The sequence below is a fragment of the Oryzias latipes genome, chromosome 11 (assembly GCF_053564925.1).
Source record: "Oryzias latipes strain Hd-rR chromosome 11, Olatipes_Hd-rR_3.1".
In the NCBI taxonomy this organism is placed as follows: Eukaryota; Metazoa; Chordata; class Actinopteri; order Beloniformes; family Adrianichthyidae; genus Oryzias; species Oryzias latipes.
Window position 1 is genome coordinate 8930987 of NC_136247.1, and position 26025 is coordinate 8957011.

The 26025-nt window shown below is 43.7% G+C and overlaps 2 protein-coding genes across 5 annotated transcripts in view; one reads left to right on the top strand and one right to left on the bottom strand.

Annotated features, from left to right (window-relative positions):
* The window catches only part of LOC101168224 (prolyl endopeptidase), a 67835-nt gene that overhangs the window by 19281 nt on the left and 22529 nt on the right, over window positions 1–26025 (bottom strand). The window lies entirely within an intron of this gene.
* prdm1b (PR domain containing 1b, with ZNF domain) lies at window positions 9074–16681 on the top strand. 2 transcript variants are annotated; one of them, XM_078955314.1, is made up of 8 exons: window positions 9090–9215; window positions 9355–9614; window positions 11485–11604; window positions 12450–12644; window positions 12752–12992; window positions 14051–14913; window positions 14992–15120; window positions 15351–16681. In XM_078955314.1, the coding sequence occupies exons 4-8, from the start codon at window positions 12612–12614 to the stop codon at window positions 15867–15869; spliced, it is 1785 nt and encodes a 594-aa protein (XP_078811440.1). In that variant the 5' UTR covers window positions 9090–9215; window positions 9355–9614; window positions 11485–11604; window positions 12450–12611; the 3' UTR covers window positions 15870–16681. The 2 variants fall into 2 exon arrangements, with proteins under 2 accessions (XP_004074375.1, XP_078811440.1); XM_004074327.5 differs by lacking the exon at window positions 12450–12644 and having other exon boundaries at window positions 9074–9215.

Genomic DNA, 26025 nt, shown 5'->3' on the forward strand with positions numbered 1-26025 from the left:
GTCCTTGTGTACTTGTAAGGATAGTGTAAGTTACACGCACTAAAGACGTCCAGGTGAGTAAGGTTGCATGGTGGCCTCACGCCGCACTCTAGTTATTGGTGAAGTGTGGGCACTGGCTCTTTAAGACCGCGTGCCAATCCTGCATGCATGCAAGCGCCCTTAGGATCCCCACACAAACCACTCTGTCTAATTTCCTTTTTCTAACAGGCAGACTGCACGTAAGGGACACACACTTAGAACACACTTACAAATGAAACATATGTTTAATATGCCTACGTCAAACCTACTTCCACCCCTAATTTCTCATCATTTTTGCCCTTACTGGGTGGTCCACGATCTTAAAATATTGAATGGGCCACATGCATGCCCTGTACAGACTTGCCCATTTTTTGCCAGGATACAGCCTATATTCACTCTAAAGGCCGTGTCACACAGTCACTACGTAGATTTTGTGCATATTGCATGGATAAAAACTAGTCATATTTAAAAATATGTGGAAAAAGTGAGAAAAGTTGTGGTCCTTACGTGAAATTTTCACAGATCTCTTACGAATGAACCACGTTAAAACCACACACAAAGTACGAAAGAATACTTAGATCAACGTAAAACATGAACCGTGTGTGATAATTGCACTGTTTATATGCACTTCATTAGTGATTCATGCGTCTATATAAACGTCATGTCTGTTGTATACAGGATATAAAAGTTATCTATTGCTGGTACATGCCTGAAAAGTCCGTTAGACAAATGTGGAACGGTTGTGGAAATGTGCATATCCATCTCGCAAAAATCCCTAACAAGTGCGTAAGATTTACATAATAATTGTGTATAAACTACATAAAATAAGCATCAACTGCACAATTCTCAACTGATCAAAAGTTTTGAACAGGTTAAAACCAAATTCACGTAAAAATCTGTTGGCCGATACCTTAGATAGACATCTGCGCACATCGACGAATGACGAACGCAAGAAACGCTGTTGAAATAAGTCTATCACGCATGTATCACGAAAGACAGATATTTCATACGTGGAAAATATACGTAATGCTGTGTAAAACGGCCTTCAAGGGCAGTCGTGACTAATGCACAAGGCAAAAATGACACCAAGTTCTTGAAAAAACTGTGAAATTCGACAAAGTGTAAGTTTGTTTACCCCTTGTGCCATCTTAGATGACCCCACCCTTGCATTGACGTGTTCTCCCTACCAAAACAAAGGTGGATAAAGGTGGTGAAGATCACAAATCATTGAAGAAAAAAGGTTCAGTGCACTGTCTAGTGGGTCTAGATGACCCAACTCCCAATGTTAAAGTACCTAGGATAGTACAAGGGTTACACTCTTGTTATTTCATGATTCCCACTGATCCTGCATTTGTGTGTCTGCTCTACTTGTATGACAATTTTATTTCGTTTTTGTGCTGAGCAACAGCTAAACTGCCTTTCACAATCCAAAGAAAAACACACCAGGAGTTTGATCACATGCCAACAAATGACTGAAACGCAACACTTTGGAGGAAAAAGGCCACTGAAAGCGCTGCATGTGTAGGTGTGATGCCGTTTGGAGTTCTGTGGAGATAAAGAGCTGATGATGTCTGGTGTTTTTCCCAGATGCTCTGAAGCCACTGCCCCGGCTGCCTCTGATGATAAACACCTTTCTTTTCTCAGACTATAAAAAGAAGCTTTGACACGTCCATGAAAGTGTGTATGCATGTGGTTCAGAGCCACTGTGCATGGTGACAGCAGTGTAGATGATGCAGATAAGGAGGAGGCCATTTGGGCCCTGGCTCATCGTTCTTCTTCCTTCCTCTTTGCAAATGAAATACGAGCCAGAAAAGGTGTGAAAATGAGATGGGTTATTTCAGTCTGAGATGCTGAGAAACTCCGGCTTTTAACTACAGAAATATGTGATGAAGTGTGAACTCTCACTTTAGGCCTTGCGAGGCTAATTCTAAATGTACCAGATTTATCAAAACACGGCTAAAGTTTGCAAATCTGCAAATCTTAAATGTGGGTCAGTTTTCACTCTTAACCAAACTAGAACTTTTCAGTCTTCGGTTCTTCACAGTTGTTTCTGTTTCAGTTAACTGACCCTCAGTGAATTTATTGTCATGGTTTTTAGTGTTTGAAGAGCCTCTGGTTCTCCTCTGTTTTCATCCTCTTTTTTTTGTGGGTTTTTATTAAATGTTTGGATCTCCAGTTTCAAACAAAACCTCCTGTTTTTCACACAACCATTTTGGACTCTGCAGGAAAGTCTTCTTCCCCCCAAAGTCCACAAGATTTTACACCAGACTTTAGCCTACAATCTTATACCTTTTCTTATCGCCTATTCTAGTCTGGATCAACGGGTACATTAACAAATGTTTTTTTTGGATCGTGGCAGTTACAATAATTGGCTCATAAAAAAGTTGAATGCCTGGAATGTTAAGTTCAGTTTTTCAATGTCGGTAAAGACCTGGAAACGTTTTCTTGTTCTTTATGCAAAATCTACTACATCATCTGCAAAACACCAATATCCACTCTAAAGTGGATTCAAACACCACAATCTAGTGCTTAAAGATCCCACTCTGATGAAAATTGTATTTCTGGTATTTTTAAGATGTTCTTGCGGCATTTTTCTGATGATGGAGGGAATATGAGAGGACAAGTAGCCTTAAAATAGAATTTTATGAGTATTTCTTTGCTGAAATCGTTGTGATAAAGAAAAAGTGCTGTTTGAAAAAGATCGTATGCACTGGGCGCGCAACAGGCTCCCTGCTCAGCTCCATTCTGATGAATCCACTTGCAGACAAATAGATCCATGTTCGTCTTAGTTTTCCTTGTCTGAGTTGGAATCTGGATCTGAACTGTACGCCTGGATAGCTCCAATACTCCTCACCATTTCTGTTGCACCGCTATTATTAGTTGGGGGGTGTGAGCTAGTGGGACAGCGTGTAAAAAAGAGAGCTGTCAGCAATGGGGAGGGGAAGGGGGGCGGACTTGCTGTTGAGTTGCAGTTATGAAAAAAAAAAACACAAGAATTATAATGAGACAAATGGGTTTGGGCAGTTATCCGTCCACCAGAGCCATCATGTTGTCGCACGTCACGTTTCTAATGCAAGTTTCTTTTAATAATAATAATAATAATACATTTTATTCGGAAAGAAATGCGTTTTACATTTAAAAAAAAAAAACATGCTCTTTTTGGCATCTCCTTCCATGTGCGTTTTTTCTGGGCACATTCTCCAGATTCTAATCGCTGATAACCTGTTAAAATAATTCTTTGGAAGTGGGCAGACCGCCAACACGCCAATTATCTCAAGAGTTATATGGAAATATGCACTCAGAGAATATTTACAATGTCTTTTGTATCATTACGAAAACAAACGCAAGCGAATTTCCTCAACAACAAAAAAAAAGCTTCAAAGCAGTAGAAGTGTTGAAACAGTAATGTGATCCATCTGTACATGCACCCAACAGCAAACACATCTTCCACCGTCTGACAATGACACCTCCCTGAGTCACAGATGTTCGTCTAAAAGGCTGCAAAAACAAAGGGGGCTTCAAGAAAACAATCGCTTTTCATATTTATGCTTGAATCTGGGGGCGGGGGAGGGCTGGCTCTAATCCTCTTGCTTAAATGGATCTGAGGGGTCCATAAGCTTCCCCGATCCGGTAAACAACAACTGCCCCCCGCTCAGTCTCTTCTCGCTTCACCCTTAAAAAGTGTTATTCTGTCATTGATCAAGAGTTTATGAGCTTGATCACAAATTAAATCCTCTTTCTTGTCCCAAATCAGCTGTTTACTGAGAGAACAGGGAGATAAATACAAAGGGGGGGACAAAGGTCCGGTTTGTTGAGTGGCGGGCGTGGGCGTGCCCCTGTTTGGCGGACTGACTCATGGTTGAGCGCGATGAAACGTGTCATTCCAAAGGGAAATGCTACACAAACACTCCTGTGTGTTCAGGTGACTCAACCTGTCGTCAGGTGTTTCCTTCTACATTTGGTCATCAGGTCATAACTGTATGAGGTTAGCAAACTTTGGAAGTGCCTTACGGTTTCAATAAATGATTGACAGTTTAAAAAGGGCTCCCAGGAAAAAGGAAGCAGGAATAGACAAGTAGGTCTACTTGTGTCGCTTTAGGCACTTTTCCACACTCCCTGTCACGCATGTGATGCTTGAACTGCTTCATGGTTTTTCTTAAATGGTGATACGGCCAAGTTGGGGCTCTACTTTGAACTTTTTTTAATCAAGTAAACAATAAATAAAGATAAGACAATGGAGGATTGAATGACAAATGTCATCGTTAGAAGCACATGCAGTGTTGGCAAATCTGCCTCACTGTGATGTCGTAAAGAAACCTCCCTGTTTGGGGATCGGTTTCCCTTCCTAGAACAGCTTTTAAACCGAGTTCAAGAACAGAAGAGGACCAAAGTTTTGATCGTAAACACATTTCTGCTGCTTTGGGACTCCAGAGAACCACGGGGACATCCGTGCACACGTGAATACCTTTAACAGTAGAGAACGTTCCAGCAATGTTTAACCACATGAGTCAGAAACATAGGTCACATCTGACTCAGTTTTAAGTGCAGTTCAGAAATTTTGGTCCAAAAGTTGGATCCATTGAATTGTTCAAGGAGAAAAAAAATTGAATAGACAACCAACTCACCCAAGTACTAAAGGCAACAAAGCTGACGTAAAGAAGCTTTATGATCCTAAAAAATGTTAAAAGCAAATGTTCAGCATGTTAAGTCAAAGAGGGATCAGACCTATACATAAAAATGTGGGGAAACAAAGTCGAAAAGATTCGGTTAAACACGTGTCCATGTTAACTCCTGAGGCTAAATTAGCTAAAAAGTGTTAAAATGTATTCATTAGCTAATTAGATGCTTGCCATTCTGGTGAATATTATTCGATTATTCTTAAATGAATGAAGAAATTAGCTTAAAAAACTGAATGATTGTGCGTAAGCAACTACATATTGAAGAATTGGGGGGGGGTTGGGCAGAGTAGCTTCAAAATGCTCTAAAACAGGAGTAGAGATATATTACTTAAATAGAAAAAAAGGAAGTAATGAAACAATCGAGTAATGTTTAAAACATGCAAATGTTTTTGCTGGCCAAAACTTGTGGAATCAAACCAATAAAAATCAAATTATCAAACAAATGTAATAATTTTTAAATAAAAAGAAAATAGATTTAATCAAAATAAATGTAAATTTCTTTACTTTTTCAGAAGCAGCGTTTCCACTGACTATGAAATTGCGAAAATTAGATTTGCAATAATTTCTCAGAATGGAAACACGACAATGTCAATTATCGGGGAAAAAAAGTTTTCATTTCCCAAAACTGCAATAAAAACAATTTATTTTAAATTAAATGAGTCATGTGACCAAAGACCGAAGTGGCTCCTTGGGGACTGCACAGCGGCCTCCACCAGAGGTCCCAGAGTCACACAGCTCATCAAAAGTTGACCGCGGCATGCGGAATTGTTCGATCGACGGCTCCTCTGTAAAATCATCAACCAACACTTCCCAAAATCCCTTCACTCGTAGCCGCTCCCGCTTGTAAGGAGCTTGGGGCTCAATGTGTCATGGTGCCTCTGTCAGATATCCTCCCCCTCCCCTCTCTGCTTGGCTGCTGACTCATCACAGCTGCGTCCACTCACCTCATCACCCGCCTGCCTTCAAAAGAAGATCCAGGACCAGTATTCATTGCCAGTTCGTTGCTCCTCTATGGTGCATAGTTTGGTCGCCTCGTTCATAGCCCTAGTTGTTTATAGCCCTTGCCTAAGTCTTGCTCTCTGTCTGTCCTCAGGATTCCATCACCACGAGTGGTCGCACAAGTCATCTTCGTTCCGGATCCAAGCCTCAGAACACTTCCTGTTTCGCCACGAGCCTCTGCCATCTCAAGGTTGTCTCCACCAGTGACGCCACGGGCCGCAGAAATTATCCATCATCGTCGCGGGTTCCCCTCGGACGTTACAGCTTCACCAACCATCTACAAAACCAAGATCCGAAAATTAAAACCCTTTACTTACCATCATAATCACCTGTGTTTTCTTCCGGGTTCCAGTCTGGGTCTGTTTGCTCCGTTAGCCATGACACGAGTGCCTGAATAAGACACTGACGTCTCCTTTGATAGATGATGATGATGATGATGAGCGCTAGTGCTGTGGCAGAATGTGAATGTATCTGCTGTAAATCAAAGTATTGTTCACATCCGTCACCATGTCTTTGAAGGATTTTTCGCGTGAGTTGTTTTTTGTTTATTTACATAATTATGATTCAATGAAAACAGTGTAATTGCGAAATGGTGTTTTTTCTAGAATTTCAAAAAACATTTGCACATATGTGTAATGGAAACAGCAATTGATGCTAATTAACATTAAGAATCTTGTTTTATTTGTTTATGAAAGTAAAGTGGAAAATAAAATTTAATTGATATTTGTTAATTTTTCCCCCACATTTTATTATTTGCTGACTTTTGTGGTAACATTTTATTATTTTGCATAATTTTGATAAAAAATACTTGGGTAAACCTTTGTAAAGCTGGTTTCTCTGCGTTGTCACTGACAAGTCCCGCCTCTACAGCTGTGCTGAGCGGACACGCAGGTGTGCTGAGCGGTCACACAGGTGTGCAGAGCGGTCACACAGGTGTGCAGAGTGGTCACAAAGGTTTGCTGAGCCGTCACAAAGGTTTGCTGAGCCGTCACACAGGTGTGCAGAGCGGTCACACAGGTGTGCAGAGTGATCACGCAGGTGTGCTGAGCGGTCACGCAGGTGTGCTGAGCGGTCACGCAGGTTTGCTGAGCGGTCACGCAGGTTTGCTGAGCGGTCACACAGGTGTGCTGAGCGGTCACACAGGAGTGCTGAGCGGTCACGGAGGTGTGCTGAGCGGTCACACAGGTGTGAAGAGCCGTCACAAAGGTTTGCTGAGCTGTCACACAGGTGTGCAAAGCAGTCACACAGGTGTGCAGAGTGGTCACGCAGGTGTGCTGAGCGGTCACACAGGTGTGAAGAGCCGTCACAAAGGTTTGCTGAGCCGTCACACAGGTGTGCAAAGCAGTCACACAGGTGTGCAGAGTGGTCACGCAGGTGTGCTGAGCGGTCACGCAGGTTTGCTGAGCGGTCACGCAGGTTTGCTGAGCGGTCACATAGGTGTGCTGAGCGGTCACACAGGAGTGCAGAGCGGTCACGAAGTGTGCTGAGCGGTCACGCAGGTGTGCTGAGCGGTCACACAGGTGTTCAGAGCGGTCACACAGGTGTGCAGAGTGGTTAAACAGGTGTGCAGAGCGGTCACTCATGTGTCTGGGGTCACATCATTTTGGCTCTCGCTCTCTGTTTCAGACAGATCCAGGAGAGCTGATCCTTTGTCTGCTGCCCTCCCGCCTGGCAGTAAAGTCCCAGTTTCCTCAGCCCCGCCGGATTCCCTGCCTGGAAAAAGTACGTCTGAAACCTTGGGTGTCCTGGATGTGTGTCGAGGAGTGAGATGAGTCGTCTAACCTGCTGTCCTAGAGTGCTGGGCCTTTAGCCTCTGAGCCCTGAGCCAGAGCCCAGACTGTCTGCAAATTAGAGAAATTAGCCCAGCGGGCCAGTGAAAGAGCCTAATCTTCCTTCGACGCACTCAACCTCAGCCCCCCACAGCACACTGAGCAGCAAATCTCCACTCTTGCAAAAGCAGTTGTGCCATATGGCAGCCAATTCAACTTTTTTAGCCGGCGAGGTTTAAAAATAAGTGGCTGTCCGAGAGGGATTTTCACAGAAAAGTTCAAAACAAAACATAAAAAAAGAAACTTTTGCCGATTTATTACCTGGTAACTATGTTAGTTGATCAATTGCATTAACAAAAATACATTATGAAAAATAAATTTTGCTTAAACCATCCGCAACTACACAATTTTTTTTTTACAACCGTTAAAGTTTTAATTTATAAAGCATATTTAAAAATTATTTTTTTTTGCTTTTTTCTATATATTTTATTACTGGCTCATGTCTAAGATTTAAAGTGGATTCAAACAAACTTAGTTACAGTAGGCTAAAAAAATAGAAACTTACATAAAAAAAACAATATTACACACTTATGTTTTTATTGTTGGTATTGTTCTGTGTCTTGTCAACTAATAAAATAATAAAGTGTTTACAGCACGTAATATATTATTTTAGTCAACATTTCCATGTTAAAGGCATTAGCCAGTTCTTTCCCAACTGGCTGTGCGCATTTTCTTTTCGCTAATTTAGCATCACATTTGAGCGTGTATGCCTGCTTAAGTATTTACCTTCACCAAAGCTACTGTTAGCCTTGATTCAGCATTTGACTTATGATAATTATTTTTCATTGAAATTTTTTACGTCATTTTTTTCATTAGGATTTTTTAAACTGGCAGTTTCCTTTTTATTTGTAAGGGATACAACTTTAAGTTTTTTTATTTAGGCATTTTTCCAGATCTGCCTGTAGGCTTCCTCTTTTACTCCCTTGTTTTTGCCCGGAACGTCTTTCCCACACTCCTTGTTCAGTTATTCTGCTGATGGATTTTTGTTGGACAGCCCTCCTGTTTGGGTTCTGTATGAACACACCCTAGTTTCACACGTGGACTCACCTTAGAAACAAAACTACGAGGGGGTTGTACATTTTTCATTTTCTAAATGATCCAGAACCTTCAGCTGTAATTTGTTTTCACTGAAAGGAAACAGCTGGATGAAAGTCCTCAGAAAGTGGGGGTTTCCTGCTCTGGTACCACACCAAGTTTCTGTTTTGTTTGAGCTCAGGGGTGTCCGGGTTGAACGGGCGCTACAGTGAGATGTAGGTCAAGATGATACAGTGGCAGCAGATTGCTCATTAGAAGAAAAGAAAAAGAAAAAAAACAAGCAAAAGTCTATGAGTGTGTTTTTCAGAGGCAACAGGCCGACCATCTGCTGCTCTTTTATTCATTCATTAAGACGTCTTCTTTGTGTGCTCGCGCATGTGTAAGCGCTTGCCGGTCAAGTGTACGACGTCACCGTGTTGTTGTCCAAAGCCTGTAGCGTTGTATCAGAGGGCTTGGTCACGTGACCGCAGCGCCTCCTGATTGGCCGGTGATCCAACCTGAAAAAGCCTGGCACGGTCGTGGCTCAGGAGTTTCTGGTGAGGTTGGCAGAGGAGCAGAGCGGATACCCGAAGGAGCTGAGAGGAGTGAGGAGCAGACGGCCAGGAGATGACAAACCAAAGACATGACGGTCAAGGAGCTCAATGAATGACTGGCAGTAAGTCAACAGGGTTGACTTTTAACGAGTAGCCCCCGATGGAGATGCTCTCCATGATCTTTGAGTCTTGATTGACACCTTTGTTTTCTGGATTCCAACCAACGCAACCCTTCATGTCTTTCCTGATGTTCTTTCCCAGATCTCAAAGCTTTAGCAGAGAACCAAAGCGCGCCTATACCAAAACAACCTGACCCAAACTCAGAGTCTGGAACACGTCGACTACCAACCATGAAGCTGGAGAGCGCACTGGGAGACATGAGCAGCTGGAGAGAGGTGGACTTCGCTCTCAACTGCACCTACATTGTCCCAGACCAAGTGTCGGACCCGAGTTTTAGCCTGCCCAAAGCCATGACCTCCATCCCCCGAAACCTCAGCTTCAGCTACAACACGGACAACGAGGTAAGGCATCCCAGCAAACACCGCTGCAGGTGCTTCGGATCTCAACACGAGACCGGTCACCGCTTCAGATCTGCACCTTCAATTGCAACTAATAGTTGAGCCAAAAAGGCAGCTCACTTTTGGGCTGAGGGATGATGGGAAGTAGCTGACGGATCCCGCCCAGAGTCAGCCGGGCGTAGTTACATCGGCTGCAGGGACGTTTCTCATCTTAGGAAGTGGAAGAAGAGCTGTCACACTCTGCTTTCGCAGTGCCTCACACTTCGCTTGTGGTCGCCCTCTGTTTCCTCTTTCTGTCCTCCGATTTGACACTTTCTGCCTGCGTTCCTCTTCTGCAGCGTGTCTCCTCCTCGCCGTTCCTCATCCGAAAGTCTGCTGACAAACCCCCCCCCAGATGTCTTTGCAACTTTCTCTGGGTTTTGAGAGTGTTTGTTTAGCAGCCGTGTGGAGTTTTCTTCTACCAGGGTACAAAAAAGCAGGCAGAGCTGCACAAGGACACTCTCTCTGCTCCGCTGGGGGTTTTGTACCCCCACCACGCCACTCCCGGAGCGTGCCAAAAAGGCCATGAGGGGTGAAAGCCACGTGGCAGATGGAGCGTCAGCCCCAACCAAGGGAGCAGCTGAGGAGATAGGAGGAGGCGGGTGGCGATTTGGGTTAAAACTAGATGATGAACTTTCGTTGGGGGTGGGCAGCCGCGCCCCGGGGGCTCCACGCGGGTGAGCGTGGGTCTAATTACAAATGCGTGCAACACCCGTCCGAAGCGAGCGGTTGAGCCACAGCAGCAGCGGTCCACAGTAACTTGTTAGTCACGCAACACCAGCAAAGCACAATGTCCCTGTCAGGCCGGGTTATCACAACTTGGACGCACAAACAGGCACACACACACACTTGCACACATGCACGCTTGCTCATCAGAATTCGAACTGACCCATGTCACGATTTTTTTTAGCCTTCAGGGAGAACTTCATGGCAGTGCACTTGGTTTTTGTTGCATGATGGGAGTTCAGACTCAGACTTCCAACAAAAACATGTCATAATTCGTGCCTAAAAGCTAATTTGGGGATTTTGGAAAGAGCCGGTCTTACATGGATAACTTCAATGTCCATACAAAACCCTCCGAAAGCTCATTGGGCGTTGTTGCACACCCCCACCAGGAACCATGACGTGGGGATTTTAGGTCAGGAAAATATGTTTTTTCATTTTTGAGATTCATTTTTACCTTCTTTAATTGTGAAAAAAACGCTTTTCCTACATTTCTGTTGGATACTCCTTTGTAAGAGTAGCAAAAAGTTGTACACTTTTTTGTTAACTTGAGTATAAGTATAACAAATCTACCATAGGCCATGCAGTGTATATTGTATACTAACTAAATACTTTTACAAAATAAATTGGAACTTTTTAAGTTTGCTATAGATAAATAATATATAAAGAGTAAACTTCAAGTATTCTGCCCCACCTTTAGTACAGACTAAGTATACTTAAATAAACTACTGTTAGTAAGGGACATTAAGGGGTATTTTCATGTGCTAAGGCTATGTCTCTTTTCCTTCAAGCTGCAGAAATCCCCTGAAGAAAAAGCGACTGATTGACCCGCGCGGCAGGTTTTCTTTTAATGCCTTTCGTGCACGTAAACGTGGACGCTCGCCAGTTAATGTGACTCAGCTCGTTTTGTAACGATGGCCTGTGAACCAAGCTGTCGGAGAAGCGGCGCCACAGATCGAGAGCGCACCTTCTAATCTTAGAGCTTCGGCCACAGGTCACTGGTTTAGCCTGTTAGCGTCCAAGTGGGTCATGCCTGAGGATTTCTTCCTCTAAATGGGTCAGTGGGTTAAAAAAAAGTAAAAACTTTTTTTGTTTTTTTTTTCTATTCCAGGTGATAGGTGTGTTCAGCAAGGAGTACATCCCTCAGGGCACCCGCTTCGGACCCCTGCGTGGAGACATCTACACTAAAGACAACGTCCCCAAAGAGGCTAACAGGAAATACTTCTGGAGGGTGAGGTTCCACTCGTTTGGTTCAGTCCGTTACGCTTTGGCAGGTGTGAAAAGCTCACCTGAACTCAAGCAAAAATAAAAATCAAAAAGCTCAGTTTGACTCCAGAACAAAAGGGTCAAAGTTCACGTAAAGTAAACCGCACCAGAGTAGGGTTCATTTCAGTGAGCAGACTCTCACAGATCATGAGAGGGAAAATTAACCCAACGTGGAAATAAAAGTAAACTGATGTAGTAAAGCAATTATTTTTTGTTTATGGGTTATTACAGATTTAGAGAAAGAAATCTGAAAGTGCAAAAGAAGGCAGCTGGGTAAACACGGTGAAGGGATTTTTGGGACTATTTTTCTTCGTCCCTTCTTGGTCGGGCCACGTTTTGGGGCGATACCCCCTGGCGGTTTGGTCAGAACTGAGACATCCCGCTCATCTGGGACTGACCCCAGGGGGCCGTCCTGGTGTGGAAGCAGCCTGAAAGATTCCCACGGTCTCGAGGTGGCGAAAAACGTCCTCGCCCTCAGCTCGTGCTGCCCAGGGCTTTTGCTGTACAATTCAGGGGAAGTGGCAAACACAACACAGAGTCATAGCCGATTTCCTGACACTCGGTGCCACAATGCCCCGCGCGCTCAGGAGGCTCACACAGCGGGACTTGAGTCACTTTGGAAATTTTCCCTGCTGCTGAGTCAATTCCCTGCAGGACTTTTTTCTGCCTGCTCTTTCCCTTCCGTTTCCTGTAAACCTGCCTCGATCGCGGCAGTGAAAGTCAGCCTCGCCTGCTGCTCCTGTCAGCAGGAAGACGCGTTGCCACACGCCCCAAACATCCACTTTCACTTTTGCCGGCTCTCCCTGGCAGCCCGCAGGCCTGATTCGCTTTCTCTTTGGAGGTAAGCGTGCCGTCCTGCGTGCGCCCTGGTGGTGAATCAGCAAGCCCCGCCTCCCCTCTGAGAATCAAAAACACAGGAGGAGGCGTGACGGCAGAGCAGAACGGTGAGGAGCCCGGCACAGATAACTAAGCATGATACAGGACAGCTCTCCGTACATGGCACAGGTGATGCCGCTCTTCCACGTTCCCGTTTGGATTCACCGGGAATTTCAGCTTCAACTGAAAGGCACCAAATAAGCAGTTTTAAAAAACAAAACCTTCTTCTTTTGCAGATCTACAGCGGCGGCAAGCTGCAGCACTTCATTGATGGCTACGACGTCCACAAGAGCAACTGGATGCGTTACGTGAACCCGGCACGCTCCCCGACGGAGCAGAACACGGTGGCGTGCCAGAACGGCCGGGACATTTACTTCTACACCATGCGGCCCGTGGAGCCCAAACAGGAGCTGCTGGTGTGGTACAGCAAGGAGTTCAGCCAGCGGCTGTGCAGCCAGCAGGACCAGCTGACCCACAGTGAGTCCCTGAAGGGAAAACACCCGTCTAGGACACATCCTCGCCGGATTGATCGTTTTCTTAATTCAAAGTTAGCAGAAAATCCAGAAAGTCTCGGTCTGTCATTTCAGCTGCTTCATTTTCTTTGAAGATCAGCTGATCGGCAGTTATTTTTAGCGGCGGTGACTCACAGATTGGGATCTGAGTTCTGAACATGCCACTTCTAGTCTGAGATGATAGCTGCTATCAGGGAAAACTAGTGGAGGCTGATTGGATTCTGCTTCCACCGGTGGGGGTCAGAAATCTCTGCAGCCGGCGCGTCTGAGTGCCAAAGGTCGAGCGTTTCAGGTAAAGTCAGGGGAATAACAGCCGGTCAAAGGCCTGCGTGACTCACTTCATTCCAGTTGTTGTTCACGAAAGTTGCGTTGCCGTTGTTGTTGCCCGCAACTGTTTGAATAAACCGGACACAGTACATCGGTTGCCAGTCATCCATCTTTCTCTATCGGGTTTAGCGATCATTTTGCTACTGAAACTAATCATAAGATCTTTTTTCTTGCAAGGCAAAAAATAAGAAATTTTCTTGAAAAGTTTGCTTAAGTTTCCCCTTTAGCGTTCTGGATTACAGTTTAAGCTCCTTCGGTTTTGTTTGAACACAGAAAATAGAGAAAAATTGGCCAAAAAATAATGTATTTTAGGAGAAAAAAGTCTTAAATGAGTTTGTGGGAGTTGTGGTGCATCCTTAGGTGGTAAAAAGCCACCATGGAGCTGCAGAACGAGCAGTCCGCATCATGACTGTGTGTTGCTCCCTCTAATGCAGAAGGGAGAGGCGTGTGTTTGTTTTCTGCCTGCTGTCAGCAGAGGAAGACAGTTCAAACACACGCCAGTCAGAGTAAAAGTACAGAAATGCGTGAGCGCGTCGTGACACAGCGACTCCCACGCGCAAATGGGCTCAGAAACGCACAGAAAGCTGTGAGCCATGTCAGAACTGAAACTACTACCGTTTACCAGAAGAAGGTGTGCTACTTGTGGGCGGATGGACGAAGCGCCGTCTTATGATTTACTGTCCTCTGTCCCCACAGAACCGTCCTCTGAGGGAGGAGAGGAGGAAGAGGAGTGCGCCAAAAGGGACCTAAACCGGCTGGCGTGGACCACAGACAAGGAGCAGAGGGCAGACGAGGAGAAGATAGACGTGGAAATGCTGGATAGAGACACTCCTCCGGACACGCCTGACGACCAGATCATGGACTTCAGCAAAAAGGTGGAGATGAAGGACGCAGAAACCTGGGGGGTCCTCCCCCCGCCCCACATTGGACACAGAGGCTTGGGCCAGGCGTATTTGCCGGAGCAGCAGCTGCAAAGCGCGTCTGGGAATCTCCCCCTACACCTCCACGGGCTCTATGGTCACAGGGAGGGCCTGGTCTCCTCTTACCCCCTCTACCCCCAGTCCAGACCGCTCCAGCCCTCCTACCAGTTCCTGTCCCCGTACCACTATCCCCGCCTCCTCCTGCCCGCCTGTTCTCCACCCTTCCCTGGGATGCTCCCCTCAAGAGGGGCCCTCCAATACGGCGGCTACCTGAGCGCCGACAGACTGCCATACCCCCCGATCGTCCCTCCGACCCTGCTCCCCATGTCCATCCCTTATGCTCCGTCCACACAAGGGGGCCTGAAGGAACAGACGCCCAACGTCTCGCCGCCGAGGGGCTCCCCGGCCACGCCAGAGCTGTCTCCTCTCGCCAAACCAAGCAGTCACCTGCTGACCCCCGAGCCGTCGCCCTCCGGCTGCGAGGAAGCCATGAACCTCAGCATGACCAAAAGTGGCACGGCGCCGCGAAATGGACCGGGCCACAAGTCCCTGCCCTACCCGCTAAAGAAGCAGAACGGGAAGATCAAGTACGAGTGCAACATCTGCTCCAAGACCTTCGGACAGCTTTCCAACCTCAAGGTAGCACCTTCACCTCCGGAGCTCGTCCTCCTGTTCCAAAGGCTCCCCTAACAGGCTCTGTTTTCTCTGTTTGTGAAGGTCCACCTGCGAGTGCACAGCGGCGAGCGGCCGTTCCAGTGCGACCTGTGCAAAAAGAGCTTCACCCAGCTTGCACACCTACAGAAGCACCACCTGGTCCACACCGGAGAAAAGCCACACGAATGCCAGGTACGCTGCAGCTCTTCTCGTAAACCTTTTTGATAGAAGGACCACCACGACTCATGTTGGTCGTGTGCCGACACACAGATTTTTCAAACTGCTGCCCTCCTGTCACGTGACTTCGATGTTTGATCAAGTGGGCGTCTGAAACAACTCGATAATATTTGTTTCCGTGGTTTTGAAGCTTGAGTGAAAAAGAAAATCATCCTGTTTTACAAGAAATGTGTTTTTCTTTCCAGGTGTGCCACAAACGCTTCAGCAGCACCAGCAACCTGAAGACGCACCTGCGGCTCCACTCTGGAGAGAAGCCTTACCAATGCAAGCTGTGCAACACCAAGTTTACGCAGTACATCCACCTCAAGCTGCACCGCCGCCTCCACAGCAGCCAGGACCGCCCCAACCGCTGCCAGCGCTGCACCCAGGCCTTTTTCCACCGCTTCTCCCTCTGCATCCACCAGACCAGCTGCTGTCCAGCCGGCCCCGGCGCCAACCCGCGCACCAGCGAGATGGTGGAGCGCTTCGACGCCAGCCAGGAGGCCGCCGCTCTGCCCGAAACCGCGTCGCCGACTCAGCTTGGTGAAGCAGTGGAGCACTGGTTGGCGCGCACCCTGGAGGGCGAGGGAAAGGAGGACCAGAAGGACACCGGCGTGCTGCTGCGAGCCCTGACGGCCGCCGTCAGCCCGCCACCGCTCTACCAGGAACGAGCCAGCGTCGTCCACCTAAACAAATGGCCGAAGGTGAAGACAGAGAGCCAGTGAAGAGCATTTTTTAGAGCACCAAAGGAAAAATGTTCCAAAGACTTGGCGATGGAACAGCCCCTGAACTGAGCCGCTGTGAAGTATTTAAAATCTGTTCACTCAGGTAGAGAATTGTTTGTTTTCTTGTGCTTTAACTTATTACCTTTTCAAAGGAATCCATATTTATTTTGTTGAATCATAGTTTTCTGGTAGCTTTTGTAACACTTCCAGTGGAAAATAAAACTGGAATTAGACTCAGGAAAGATCTGTATCTGTGGATATCTGGGTTTCTGTCGGACAAAAAAACAAAACAACGGAAAAATCGGGTGTCACCTTTTGCCAAAACGAACAACCAAAACCATGTGAATGTGTCAATGTTGAGTTCCACTTTAAAGGGAAGGAAATACCGATGGAGACGGATCGTCGTTTTCCTCACCCGAGGTTACCAAAAACAGACAAACCACTCAGCTTCACTGTGAGAAAACAAAGAAACACTCATGCCCCTCTTCTTTAAAAGCTTTAACACCAATGTCTGTAGCTTCATCCAAATCTCAGCTGGACACCAGAACCTCATAAAAAAACAACAAAAAAAGCACAGCCTGCCAGGTTTTTACATGAAGTCGTCAAGTAGCATCAAGTCTTCCTTTGACCACAGTTTCCCATTAGTAGCTTCTTCTCTTATTTTTTTAGCTAATTTTTGTACAGGATGTTTGTTGATGTAGATTATTTTTGCCAACAGGTTGTGACATGTCAAAAATTTATATGTGAGAGACTATTTTGATGATACTTTTATATTTCCATGATGTAGCACATTAAAGATATGGTTTCTACAAGTGTTGTTTGTGATTTGTCAAAGCTAGCTTGCTGCGTGACGCCAAACGACTTTATTTTGACATTTTTGAGCTAGATTTCACTTCCTTTTGCTGGTCCTCTTGGTTTGGCAGGTACAAAAGCCTACCTGTACTGTCGCAGCTGTCACTCAGTCATTTTATTTGTCAGAATAACCATCCTTGCTCAGCCATCATTTTTTATTTAAACATTTTCTTGCAAATCTTTTTTTTTCATGATATTTTTTCTGTAGTTCAGGTTATCGAAGGTGTAAACTGACAAATGAAATGCCTCGGTAAAGTACGTTTTAGTCAAAACATTTGAGAGATTCTCCCACTTTCTTTCAAGTGGTTGGGGTGTAGACTTCCAACAAACTCACTCCTGATTGGCGAGAGTGGTTGCCACAGAAATGTTGACTCAAACTGGTTTGGACCAATCACTACTTACTGACAATTTCAGATTCCAACATGGCAGGATCTGAATAGGGCGAAAAAATTATTTGATTTTTTATGGGTGATGTCACACTCAGTCCAGTTCTCATATACAGTCAATGGTTTGGACAAAACAAGAGAACTTTGGTCCTCTTGGGGAAAAGAGTTTGGTTCTATTGCAAATGAATTCTGGTATGGTTCACTTCAGTGTGAATGCAAGTGCACTTTCCAAGGGGCCCACTTGGCCTTAATGCCTAGGAAGGGAGGAAACCAAATGTATTACGAGTAGATAGCCAAAATTTGGAGACGTTTGACTTAGAAAAAGTAGAAAAATGTTTTATTAATTGACTTCAGTGTGGAGTGTTTAAGGTGCATGCGCTTCAAAGTTGAAGGACTACAAGGATGAGCTGGTTTTCTTGTTTGTGCCAATGTGCTTTTGGGCCAAAGCACTCTCAATTTAACTCCAATTGGAACTGTGTGATTTTTCCATTTGTGTTGTTGGTTCTAAACCAAGGATGATGTGCCTGTGTCTGTTGTGTGACATCAAAGCAGAAGATTAGAACAGGTCAATTTGGATTTCAACTTCTAGAGGAGATTTTCAAAGTCCAGCGGCTGATGTCCTCTGGATGTCTGGATCCTGATTTCCATCACAAGCCAGCAGGTGCGACAGCAAAGCCAAGAAACCAAGAAATAAAAAATCACTCTCTGGTTGTGACATTTCTTATTCTAAAATTCTCAGATTGCACAATGGATGTAGTTTTAGCTTTTAAGAGGCTTTTTTCTACAATCCATCTCCTAAAACTGATCAAACAGGACACACTGGACCAGCAGAAGCCAGTATGTTCCCTTGAAGTTCCACTCTTTTGAGTTTTCACAAACGTGAAGCGATCTGAACTTTAGCAGGCTGGTAGACCTCGGAAAACTATTCACGAGCTTGTAGTTTTGACTGTATATTAGCCTGTTTTGTATTATGGTGTACCACAAGGATCTATGCTGGGTTCCATACTTTTTAAGTTTTCTTTAACCCTTTAACACCAGTTGATCACATGAAAGTTTTATGGTATGGCAAACAGCACATGTTTTTTACATGTCACTGGTGACATCTCTAATGCTAAAGTGATTAGTAACATAACACGTTTGTTTGACTTAAAAAGACAAACAACACAACTAGAACTTTCTGAAAAGTTAGGATGTTTTTAAATTTTTTCTGCTAAATTAAGAATATACTCATTTTTTTAATATATGCATACTTGGATATGAACTCAGGCCGTCTTGGGTTTGTTAATTTGTTCCTCTAAATCTGATTTGAGTTTTTAATTGTTGTTTTTTAAAGAGAAAATGTGTCAAAGTCACTTCAATCCAGAACGTCTTGTCTTCCTGTTAGTCTATATGTCAACGTGGAAGTGACGGTAGCAGATTGACAGGTTAAATAATCCTAAACTGCTATAAAAACCCTGAATCAGAGATCTTAGGCCGGGGAATCAAAACCACTGATGTTTTGATTTGGCGGCTAATGTGCTTAGCAGCGTGGTCCTAAATCAAATGTGGGTTTGTTTGTTTCCTTCCAGAACCTCAATAGTCTATCAGCTGATCGAGGTTAAGCTGCGTTCGCAAACACAAAGCCACTAATTGACTTCCTCTGCTGCTGTTTCCATTGTTCTGGGTTTTGCTGCACGGCCAGCATGCAACTCTGCGTCACTGAAGCTGCAGCCGAGACCCCTTTGAAGCTCAAATCCTTCAAGTTCTTCTGTCTTTTAAAAGTTTTCTGCTCCAACTTTTCCTCTTTAGGTTCTTTGCTGCTTTCTTTTCAGCTGCTATCATTATTTATGTTTTACGAGAACGTCTGTCTTTGAATTTTCTATTGAGCTAAAGAACGCCGTCATGGTGTCCGTTGGTGATGACCCCCCCCCTCATGCAGCAGGTTCCTCAATCCTTCCTTGCTGGTAACAAGCGTCACGCCGCGTCCCGCTGCCTCAGTCTGTGTCCTGGAAAGCACCGGAAACGAAAGCAGCTCGTCCCGCCAGGGAACTCCAGACAAAGGCCTGCATGCATCACCACCTTCCACTAAATTGCTCGATGACACAGCAACTTCTCTCGTGAACGTCTGCTTTCTTTGCCTGCAGAAATAACTACGAAATGCTGCAGCTGAATGACTTTGGACAATCTGATGATAAAGTTAGGAGGAGAACTTTAAACAGGGGTGGCGCAGTGGGGTAGTGGTTAGTTTCTGCTCACAGTGAGAATGGGAGGAAAGGATGGATGGGTGGAAAGGAAGGCTAGAGGGAGAGAGGGCTGGATGGAGGGATACATGGATGGAGGGATGATCAATAACTAGAGAGATGAATGGATAGATGTTAAACAGAACCATCAGGAACGTGCAGAAGCAGCAGTCATCCTCACCATTCACCTCCACTGTTGTCACTGACACCCCCCCTCCCCCCAATAGCACGGCCAAAACTGAAAATAATCAGATTTATGCAAATTCACTCTAAACATCTGATAAACAGAAACACAAGAGTCAGTGGGGGGATTTATTATGGAGAATTCCCGAAGTGATGAAACATCTTTGGAACTTCTTGCTGCGTTCGGTCTCATGCTTTTCATGAACACACAAACATCTAAATTTACAACATGTGAGCTCATCCTAACATCACAGTTCTTAAAAAACACCTGGACACAACAAATCTGCTAACGATTAGCGATTTTGTGATTGTGTGAAGTAAGTTTATTTACCGATGCACAGTAGATGAGTGGAGACACAGATGAACTCTGCTCATTCGTACCACACTGATGAAGGTTGAAGTATTTTTTACCTGCCTTTCCGCTGGTTTTGTTTTTCTGACCGGATTGTGTGTTTTCAAGACGCTCTTTTTTCACTTTACAGGCTCTGAGCTGCTGTCGGTCTCGTCCAAATCTTTCTCGTTGAGAGTAGAGACTTCATGAGCGTCTTAAAGATGACTCATAGCAACCCTATCGCATTTGTCATCTCTGTTTCGCGTTATTGGAAGGTTTTTGGTAATGTCAGCCTCTATAGAACTGCAGACTTCAGCATTTCCAGTTTGGCTCCAGTGTTGCAGGGAATAGTCAGCCTGTCGCTCAATTGTAGATGCATTTTGGGTCATTTTTCTTTTATTGCATTTCTCACTTTGAGCACTGTGGTTTTCAACAATAAATTCAGGTCTTTCATCTCTTGACCTCCTCTAAACACTTTAAAACTTGTTGATTCACAAGCGATGACAAGCTCTCTTGGCCCAGACCATAATGCTTCCACCGACAGAGGCTTCATTTTCTCCTTCCATCCAACTGTTCACTTAAAGACCCACTTCAATGAAAATCCAGTTTTTAACATGTTCTTATGGCATCTTTTATATTTAAATTGCAATTCCAAGTATTTCTTTGTCCGAATACTTGTGAATCAGGAGCAGACAAAAAAAAGCAGTTTGAAAAAGTTTGTATGTGAGACATAGAAAATGCACTGAGCAGGCCACAAGTATGGAGGGCGAGACCTGCCATCACAGCAAAAAGAAAGGAACTGTGCAAATAAAAAAGCCACAACGGGATTGGATCATCGGGGATTGTTTTTGACCGAGCATCGCTCAAAGAAAAGAGTTTGAATTGGAAAACAGAATAATGAGTGTTCAATGTCACCATGTGTACTTTTTAATGTGTTGTTTGGTTAGGCCATGTAGCCCCAGGTTTGATGATAAACTGCAGGTTTGTTGTTAGCTAACAAGAAGAAACCCAGTGAGCAAAAAGAGCACAAACAAGAGGAGAAAGGAGTTCTGTAGCTTTACTCCAAAACAGAGTTCCATGTACGACCGTACGGTCTCGCTCCAGAGACGTGTCTAGTAACAACGAGAACCGAGAGCCAGGAACGAAAACACATCCAGGAGGAAACAACTGACAGTTCATTACCTCCAGCAGCTTAAGACTGCGATTATAATAATAATCATGCTAACAATAATCTACGCTGTGGATAACAATAGTTATTTGGATGACTGTGAAATTTTTTCTTTCAGTTACTTTTTTTGTTGCTGCTTAGGCGGTCTTGGCCACTGCACACAAGCTCCATGTAGTTCGTGTAAGTCTTCGTTTCCTCGTCCGAGCTGGTTTCTGCCGCTAAGCTGTACGGCTGGATTGCTCCAGTATTGCTCACCATTTCTGTTACGCCAGTAATTTTACCTTGGGGTGTGAGGGGCTGTAAGCTATCAGAAGAACGTATAAGCAGAGATTTCAGCAACAAGAAGGGAAGGGGGGGCAGGGTTCCTCCATGCCAACAGTACCGCCCACAACTCAGAGGCAAATCTCTGAAGAACTACTGAAAATGGCAGGTTTTTCGATTTTTCCTAAAAACGGCATAATCATTATTAAAAAAGCACTGGGAATGCTTTTATAAATGTAACAAAAGATGATCGGAACGGGACTTGAAACTCCTAAAAGGAAACCCTCAGAGTGAGATTCTTGCTCAATCGCGGTCACGAGACCCACTTTCAGGCAACGCGGCAACCATCAAAGTTTCTGTAAGCTGCCTTGGCTCTTTACTGTAATTACGCCGGAGCCTCTCAGGTTTTCTCCAGTAACCACGTTCTTCCTGCTCCTTTGTAGTATTTCCACTTGTGTTCGTCAGAGGAACCCCCACCATAAAAAACACCCACACAGGGCTGACCAGAACAAAACATTGCACGTTTCTGACAGAAAGTGATGGGAAATCCTGGTCTGTGGCAAACTACCAGCCTCTGCCACCCACAGCTGGCGTGTTACTTTTACTATCATCTCCTAACGGGAAAATATCGGTATTAACCATTTTTGATTTTAGTTTTTTTTCTTCTGTTCTTCATTCTGTTTCCGTTTTTTAAATGTTTCCAATTTCTAGATTTATGTTATTTTTATTGTGAAATGAAGTTGAGGTAACGATGGGTCAAATGTGCAGAAACTTTTGTGGTTTGTACAACAAAAATGTGCAAGAAGAGGTGTGATACTGTGTTGACTTTGCAAATAAAAGTTCTTTGCAGAAGCATGATCAAATGGAGATTGTCCCTCCCCCACGCTGAAGTGAAATTTCCACAAACACAAAGGTTGAATGGTTACATTTTGATTACATGAAACACAGAGAGGTCTCTGCAGTCATGGTTCCCATTGGTTTGTATGAGAATGTTTCAGAATAAAAACAATGACATTTTACTTTCCTCAGCTTCCCCTTTGAGGCAGGTTGTAAGGTAATCTATGTTAGCACAGCACATAAACACTAGCAGGCTTATTACACAATGTTGTAAGTGTCCATTCACTTCAATATCAAATCAAAGTTAAGTCACCGAAAAAGTCTTGATTTGAGAAAAAGAGGTTGTTGGGGGGGGGGGGGGGGGGGGTACAAAAGTCATTAAATATAACTATGAAATTGACTTGTTAGTTGACAAAATTGCACTTTGATCCATTTGCTTCTTTTCGGAGAGGCTGGGCTTTGATGATGTCATTTAGGCCAGGGATGGGGCAACTCCAGGCCTCGAGGGCTGCATTTACTAATTTTCTTCTGCGTACCAATGTGAGATTGTTAGTGACCCACAGAAAGACGCAAGTACCGGCAAAAGTTGCCGTCATCCAAATGTGGATGGTGAACTTGACCATACTGGTAGCATTTCCGAGTGACCTCTTGAAGTCCCACATTGGCAACTTGCTTACTGATTCCTTGTACAGTTCTCCAAATAAATAAACCCAATCTAGGCCATCGGCATCATTCATCATATATCACGTTTTATATTTTTTATTTAATTTTGTATTTATTTAAATTGTTGTTGTTGTTTTAAGTGTTTATTGTATTTTATACTGTATACATGCTGTGCGGCGACCTTGAGTGCCCAGAAAGGCGCCTTATAAATAAAATGTATTATTATTATTATTATTATTATTATTATCATCACTCTCTTTATGTAGCAACGAGCCCATAAAAAACTGGTTGGCAGTAACTTCTTTCACACATAATTTAGCCTGAAGTAAATTTACAAGCAGTTTATGAACGCTTAGTTATATGCAAATAGAAGGAAATTTGTACCCCAGCCAAACAGGTGAATTTCCTGCACGAATCTTGTTCGATAAGAATGCAGTAGTGTGCCTTTTGGTAAAGGCTCCAATCACGGGGAAGTTGTCCTCGCAATGGCATCCAGCAGCTTGTTTGTGCAACATCAGAAAAGCCAACAACCTGATCCAGCAGGAAGTATGCCAAGGCTTGTGTCAGTGCGGAGCAATGAGGTAAAGGTTAAACAAGTCATGTGGAAACAACACTGTTAGGAAATCAATTACCATGATTACGGTTACCCATTAGTACTAACAAGATCCCGCAAGCCAACACTGAACATTCTCAACAAACCTGTTCTCCCTGCCTTCTACACCTGAATCTGTTTACTTCTGACAACAAACTGCCGCAGCTTTAAATTAAGCTCCTGTTATGCAGTTATCTTCACTTAGCTACATGTGTTATTTGCGCTTTGCTTTAAAAGTTAACTATGCAAGTTAGTAACAAAAAGAGCAACAAATGTTAGCTATATAAGTTAGTAATAAAAGTTGGATATGCAATTTAGCTATACAAATTAGGGATACAAGTTAGTTACACAAGTGTGCAACATAACTTAGCTCTACAAGTTAGTTATTCGCTATAATTATACAAGTTAGTGATTGGCATACATGTCACCTGTATCAGAGTGCTACTTAAGTTACCTATAAAAGTGTGCTACCTAACTTAACTAAACCTAACTTAGCTCTAAAAGTTAGTTAGAAAAGTTAGCTATATAAGTTAGTAGGCTATAAAAGTTAGTTATATAGGTGTGCTACATAACTTAGCTCTAAAAGTTGTACAAGTTAGCTAAAGAGGTTAGCTTTATGAGTTAGTATACAAGTTATCTAAAATAATACAAATAATAATAATAATGATAATAATAATAGTGGATTGGATTTTCCTGAGCGTTTCCAGACGCTCAAACCGTTTATAATGTGTCGATTATTCATTCACTCCTCATCCATACTTGGTGACGGTAAGCTACTCATGTAGCCACAGCTGCCCTGGGGCAGACTGACTATAGGCCTACAAGTTACCTGTGCTAAATTAAATTAGATATTTATGTTAATTGTAAAAGTTAAAAAAGAAAAAGTAAGCTAGTTAGCAATGAAAATGTGCAAACATGAATTCATTTCAGAAACAGATATTGAACTAGTTTGAGCAAAAGAATCATCCAGGCTCTGGAATTGTTTCAAAATGCCAGAATCTTTTTAGAAGCTTTATAATCAGCTGTGGGAACATTTTGATTCATTCATGAGATCCTCTTCTGTTTCTCCTGTACATCCTCCTCTTTGGTTTCATTCACCTGCTTGTGCTGTAGCTTGTGGGCACTTTTTGGGCTTTTGTCTAGAGGCTTCAGCAGTTAGTTGATCAGTTAATTGTTGCAAATTTAGATTTCAAATCATTTACTTGGCAAGTTTTGCAGTTAATTTTTTTCAATAATCACATTGTTTTTTAACACATTTCGAATGAAAGAAAAGGTTCAAGAAAATACCTTAATTTACTTCATTTCAGAACTTTCAATGAGAGGGTTGCAAGCATTTATGTCTGCACAACAACAAAAAAAGTCACCAAAAAAAATATATATTATTTTTGATAGTTCCTGGATTTTAAAGTTTCTTTCAATGGTTTAAATTATCCTGTTGGCACAAATGTCCAACATTCATATAAACATTTTTTTTAACTTTGTCTCCAATTAGTCCCAGGTTAGTTGCAAGGAGCTCTGCAACCTCTTGTTTTACCACATTTTACTTGCAAAAACTAAGCAGAGAACCCACTGCATGATTCATTTGATATTCATGCATGACTCATTTAAGAAATTTCAGGACCCACAGAAATGCTTTGAAGAATTTGTGGAACTCACAGGAGAACTTTGCTCATAGTCGTGTGCAAACTGTCACCTGGTCTTTTTCTCCTACTTTAATCCCCCAAACTCTTTGCCAAGTTTTACTTTTATAAATTCCATGTGACTACAATTATTATTTGGGCTCTTTTTGGCCATAAAAAAAATCATAAAATCCAGTTCAATTGTGGTTCTTGAGGTCATAAGCAGGGCCTGAATCTTTGCAGGTGAGCATCCAATCCTTTAGGTGTCATTTTCTAAACTAGATTAACTCGTATTTACATGTTTTTTGTAGACCTTGTTTTTGACTCTGTGTACTTTGGCTGATGTGGGTCACTGGATCCGCTCTCAGAAAAACCTTTGATGGTCTGGCTTCAGCTGCTGAATCCAACTTCCGCAGGAAACTGGATCTTCTGTTTTACAAAGGGAACTTCTTTTATTTAAACTGGAACTGACTGGACAGAAGCAAGAGTGATATTTACCGTCGGTGACATCCGGAAGGTATGAGATAGAATGGCGCAGCCGTGAATTATGCAGAACTGGAGGGAAGTTTTGCATCACTGTAAAGAATACCGCAGATATGACATTGCATTCAAAGTCGGTTAGGTGACAAGCGGCTTAACCGGAAAGATTGGAGGATCAGGACTTTGTCTTCACTGGAAGCGGTTTAAGAATTCTGCAGAAGTGAAGCCTTGGGGGCAAAAAAAATAACCTGGGGGAGTAAGAAAGGTCCCTTTAAGAATTTCCAAGTTTCCTGAAGAAAGGCCTACTTTGGGGCTTTGGAGCTTAAGAGGTGGAGAGCAGAATCTACAACTCAAACTGATTCTACGATGCAAAGATCGGAAGAGCAGTAAAACTGATAAGATCCTTTTTAGCTTTTGTTGAACTTTCGGGATTTCCCTTCAGGGGTTACCACAGTGAATTAGCTTTCACTGATTTGCACAGGTGGTTTGCCAGAGATTTTTACACCAGATGCCCTTCCTGATACAACCCTGCATTTTATCTGGGCTGGGGACCAGATCAGAGAGA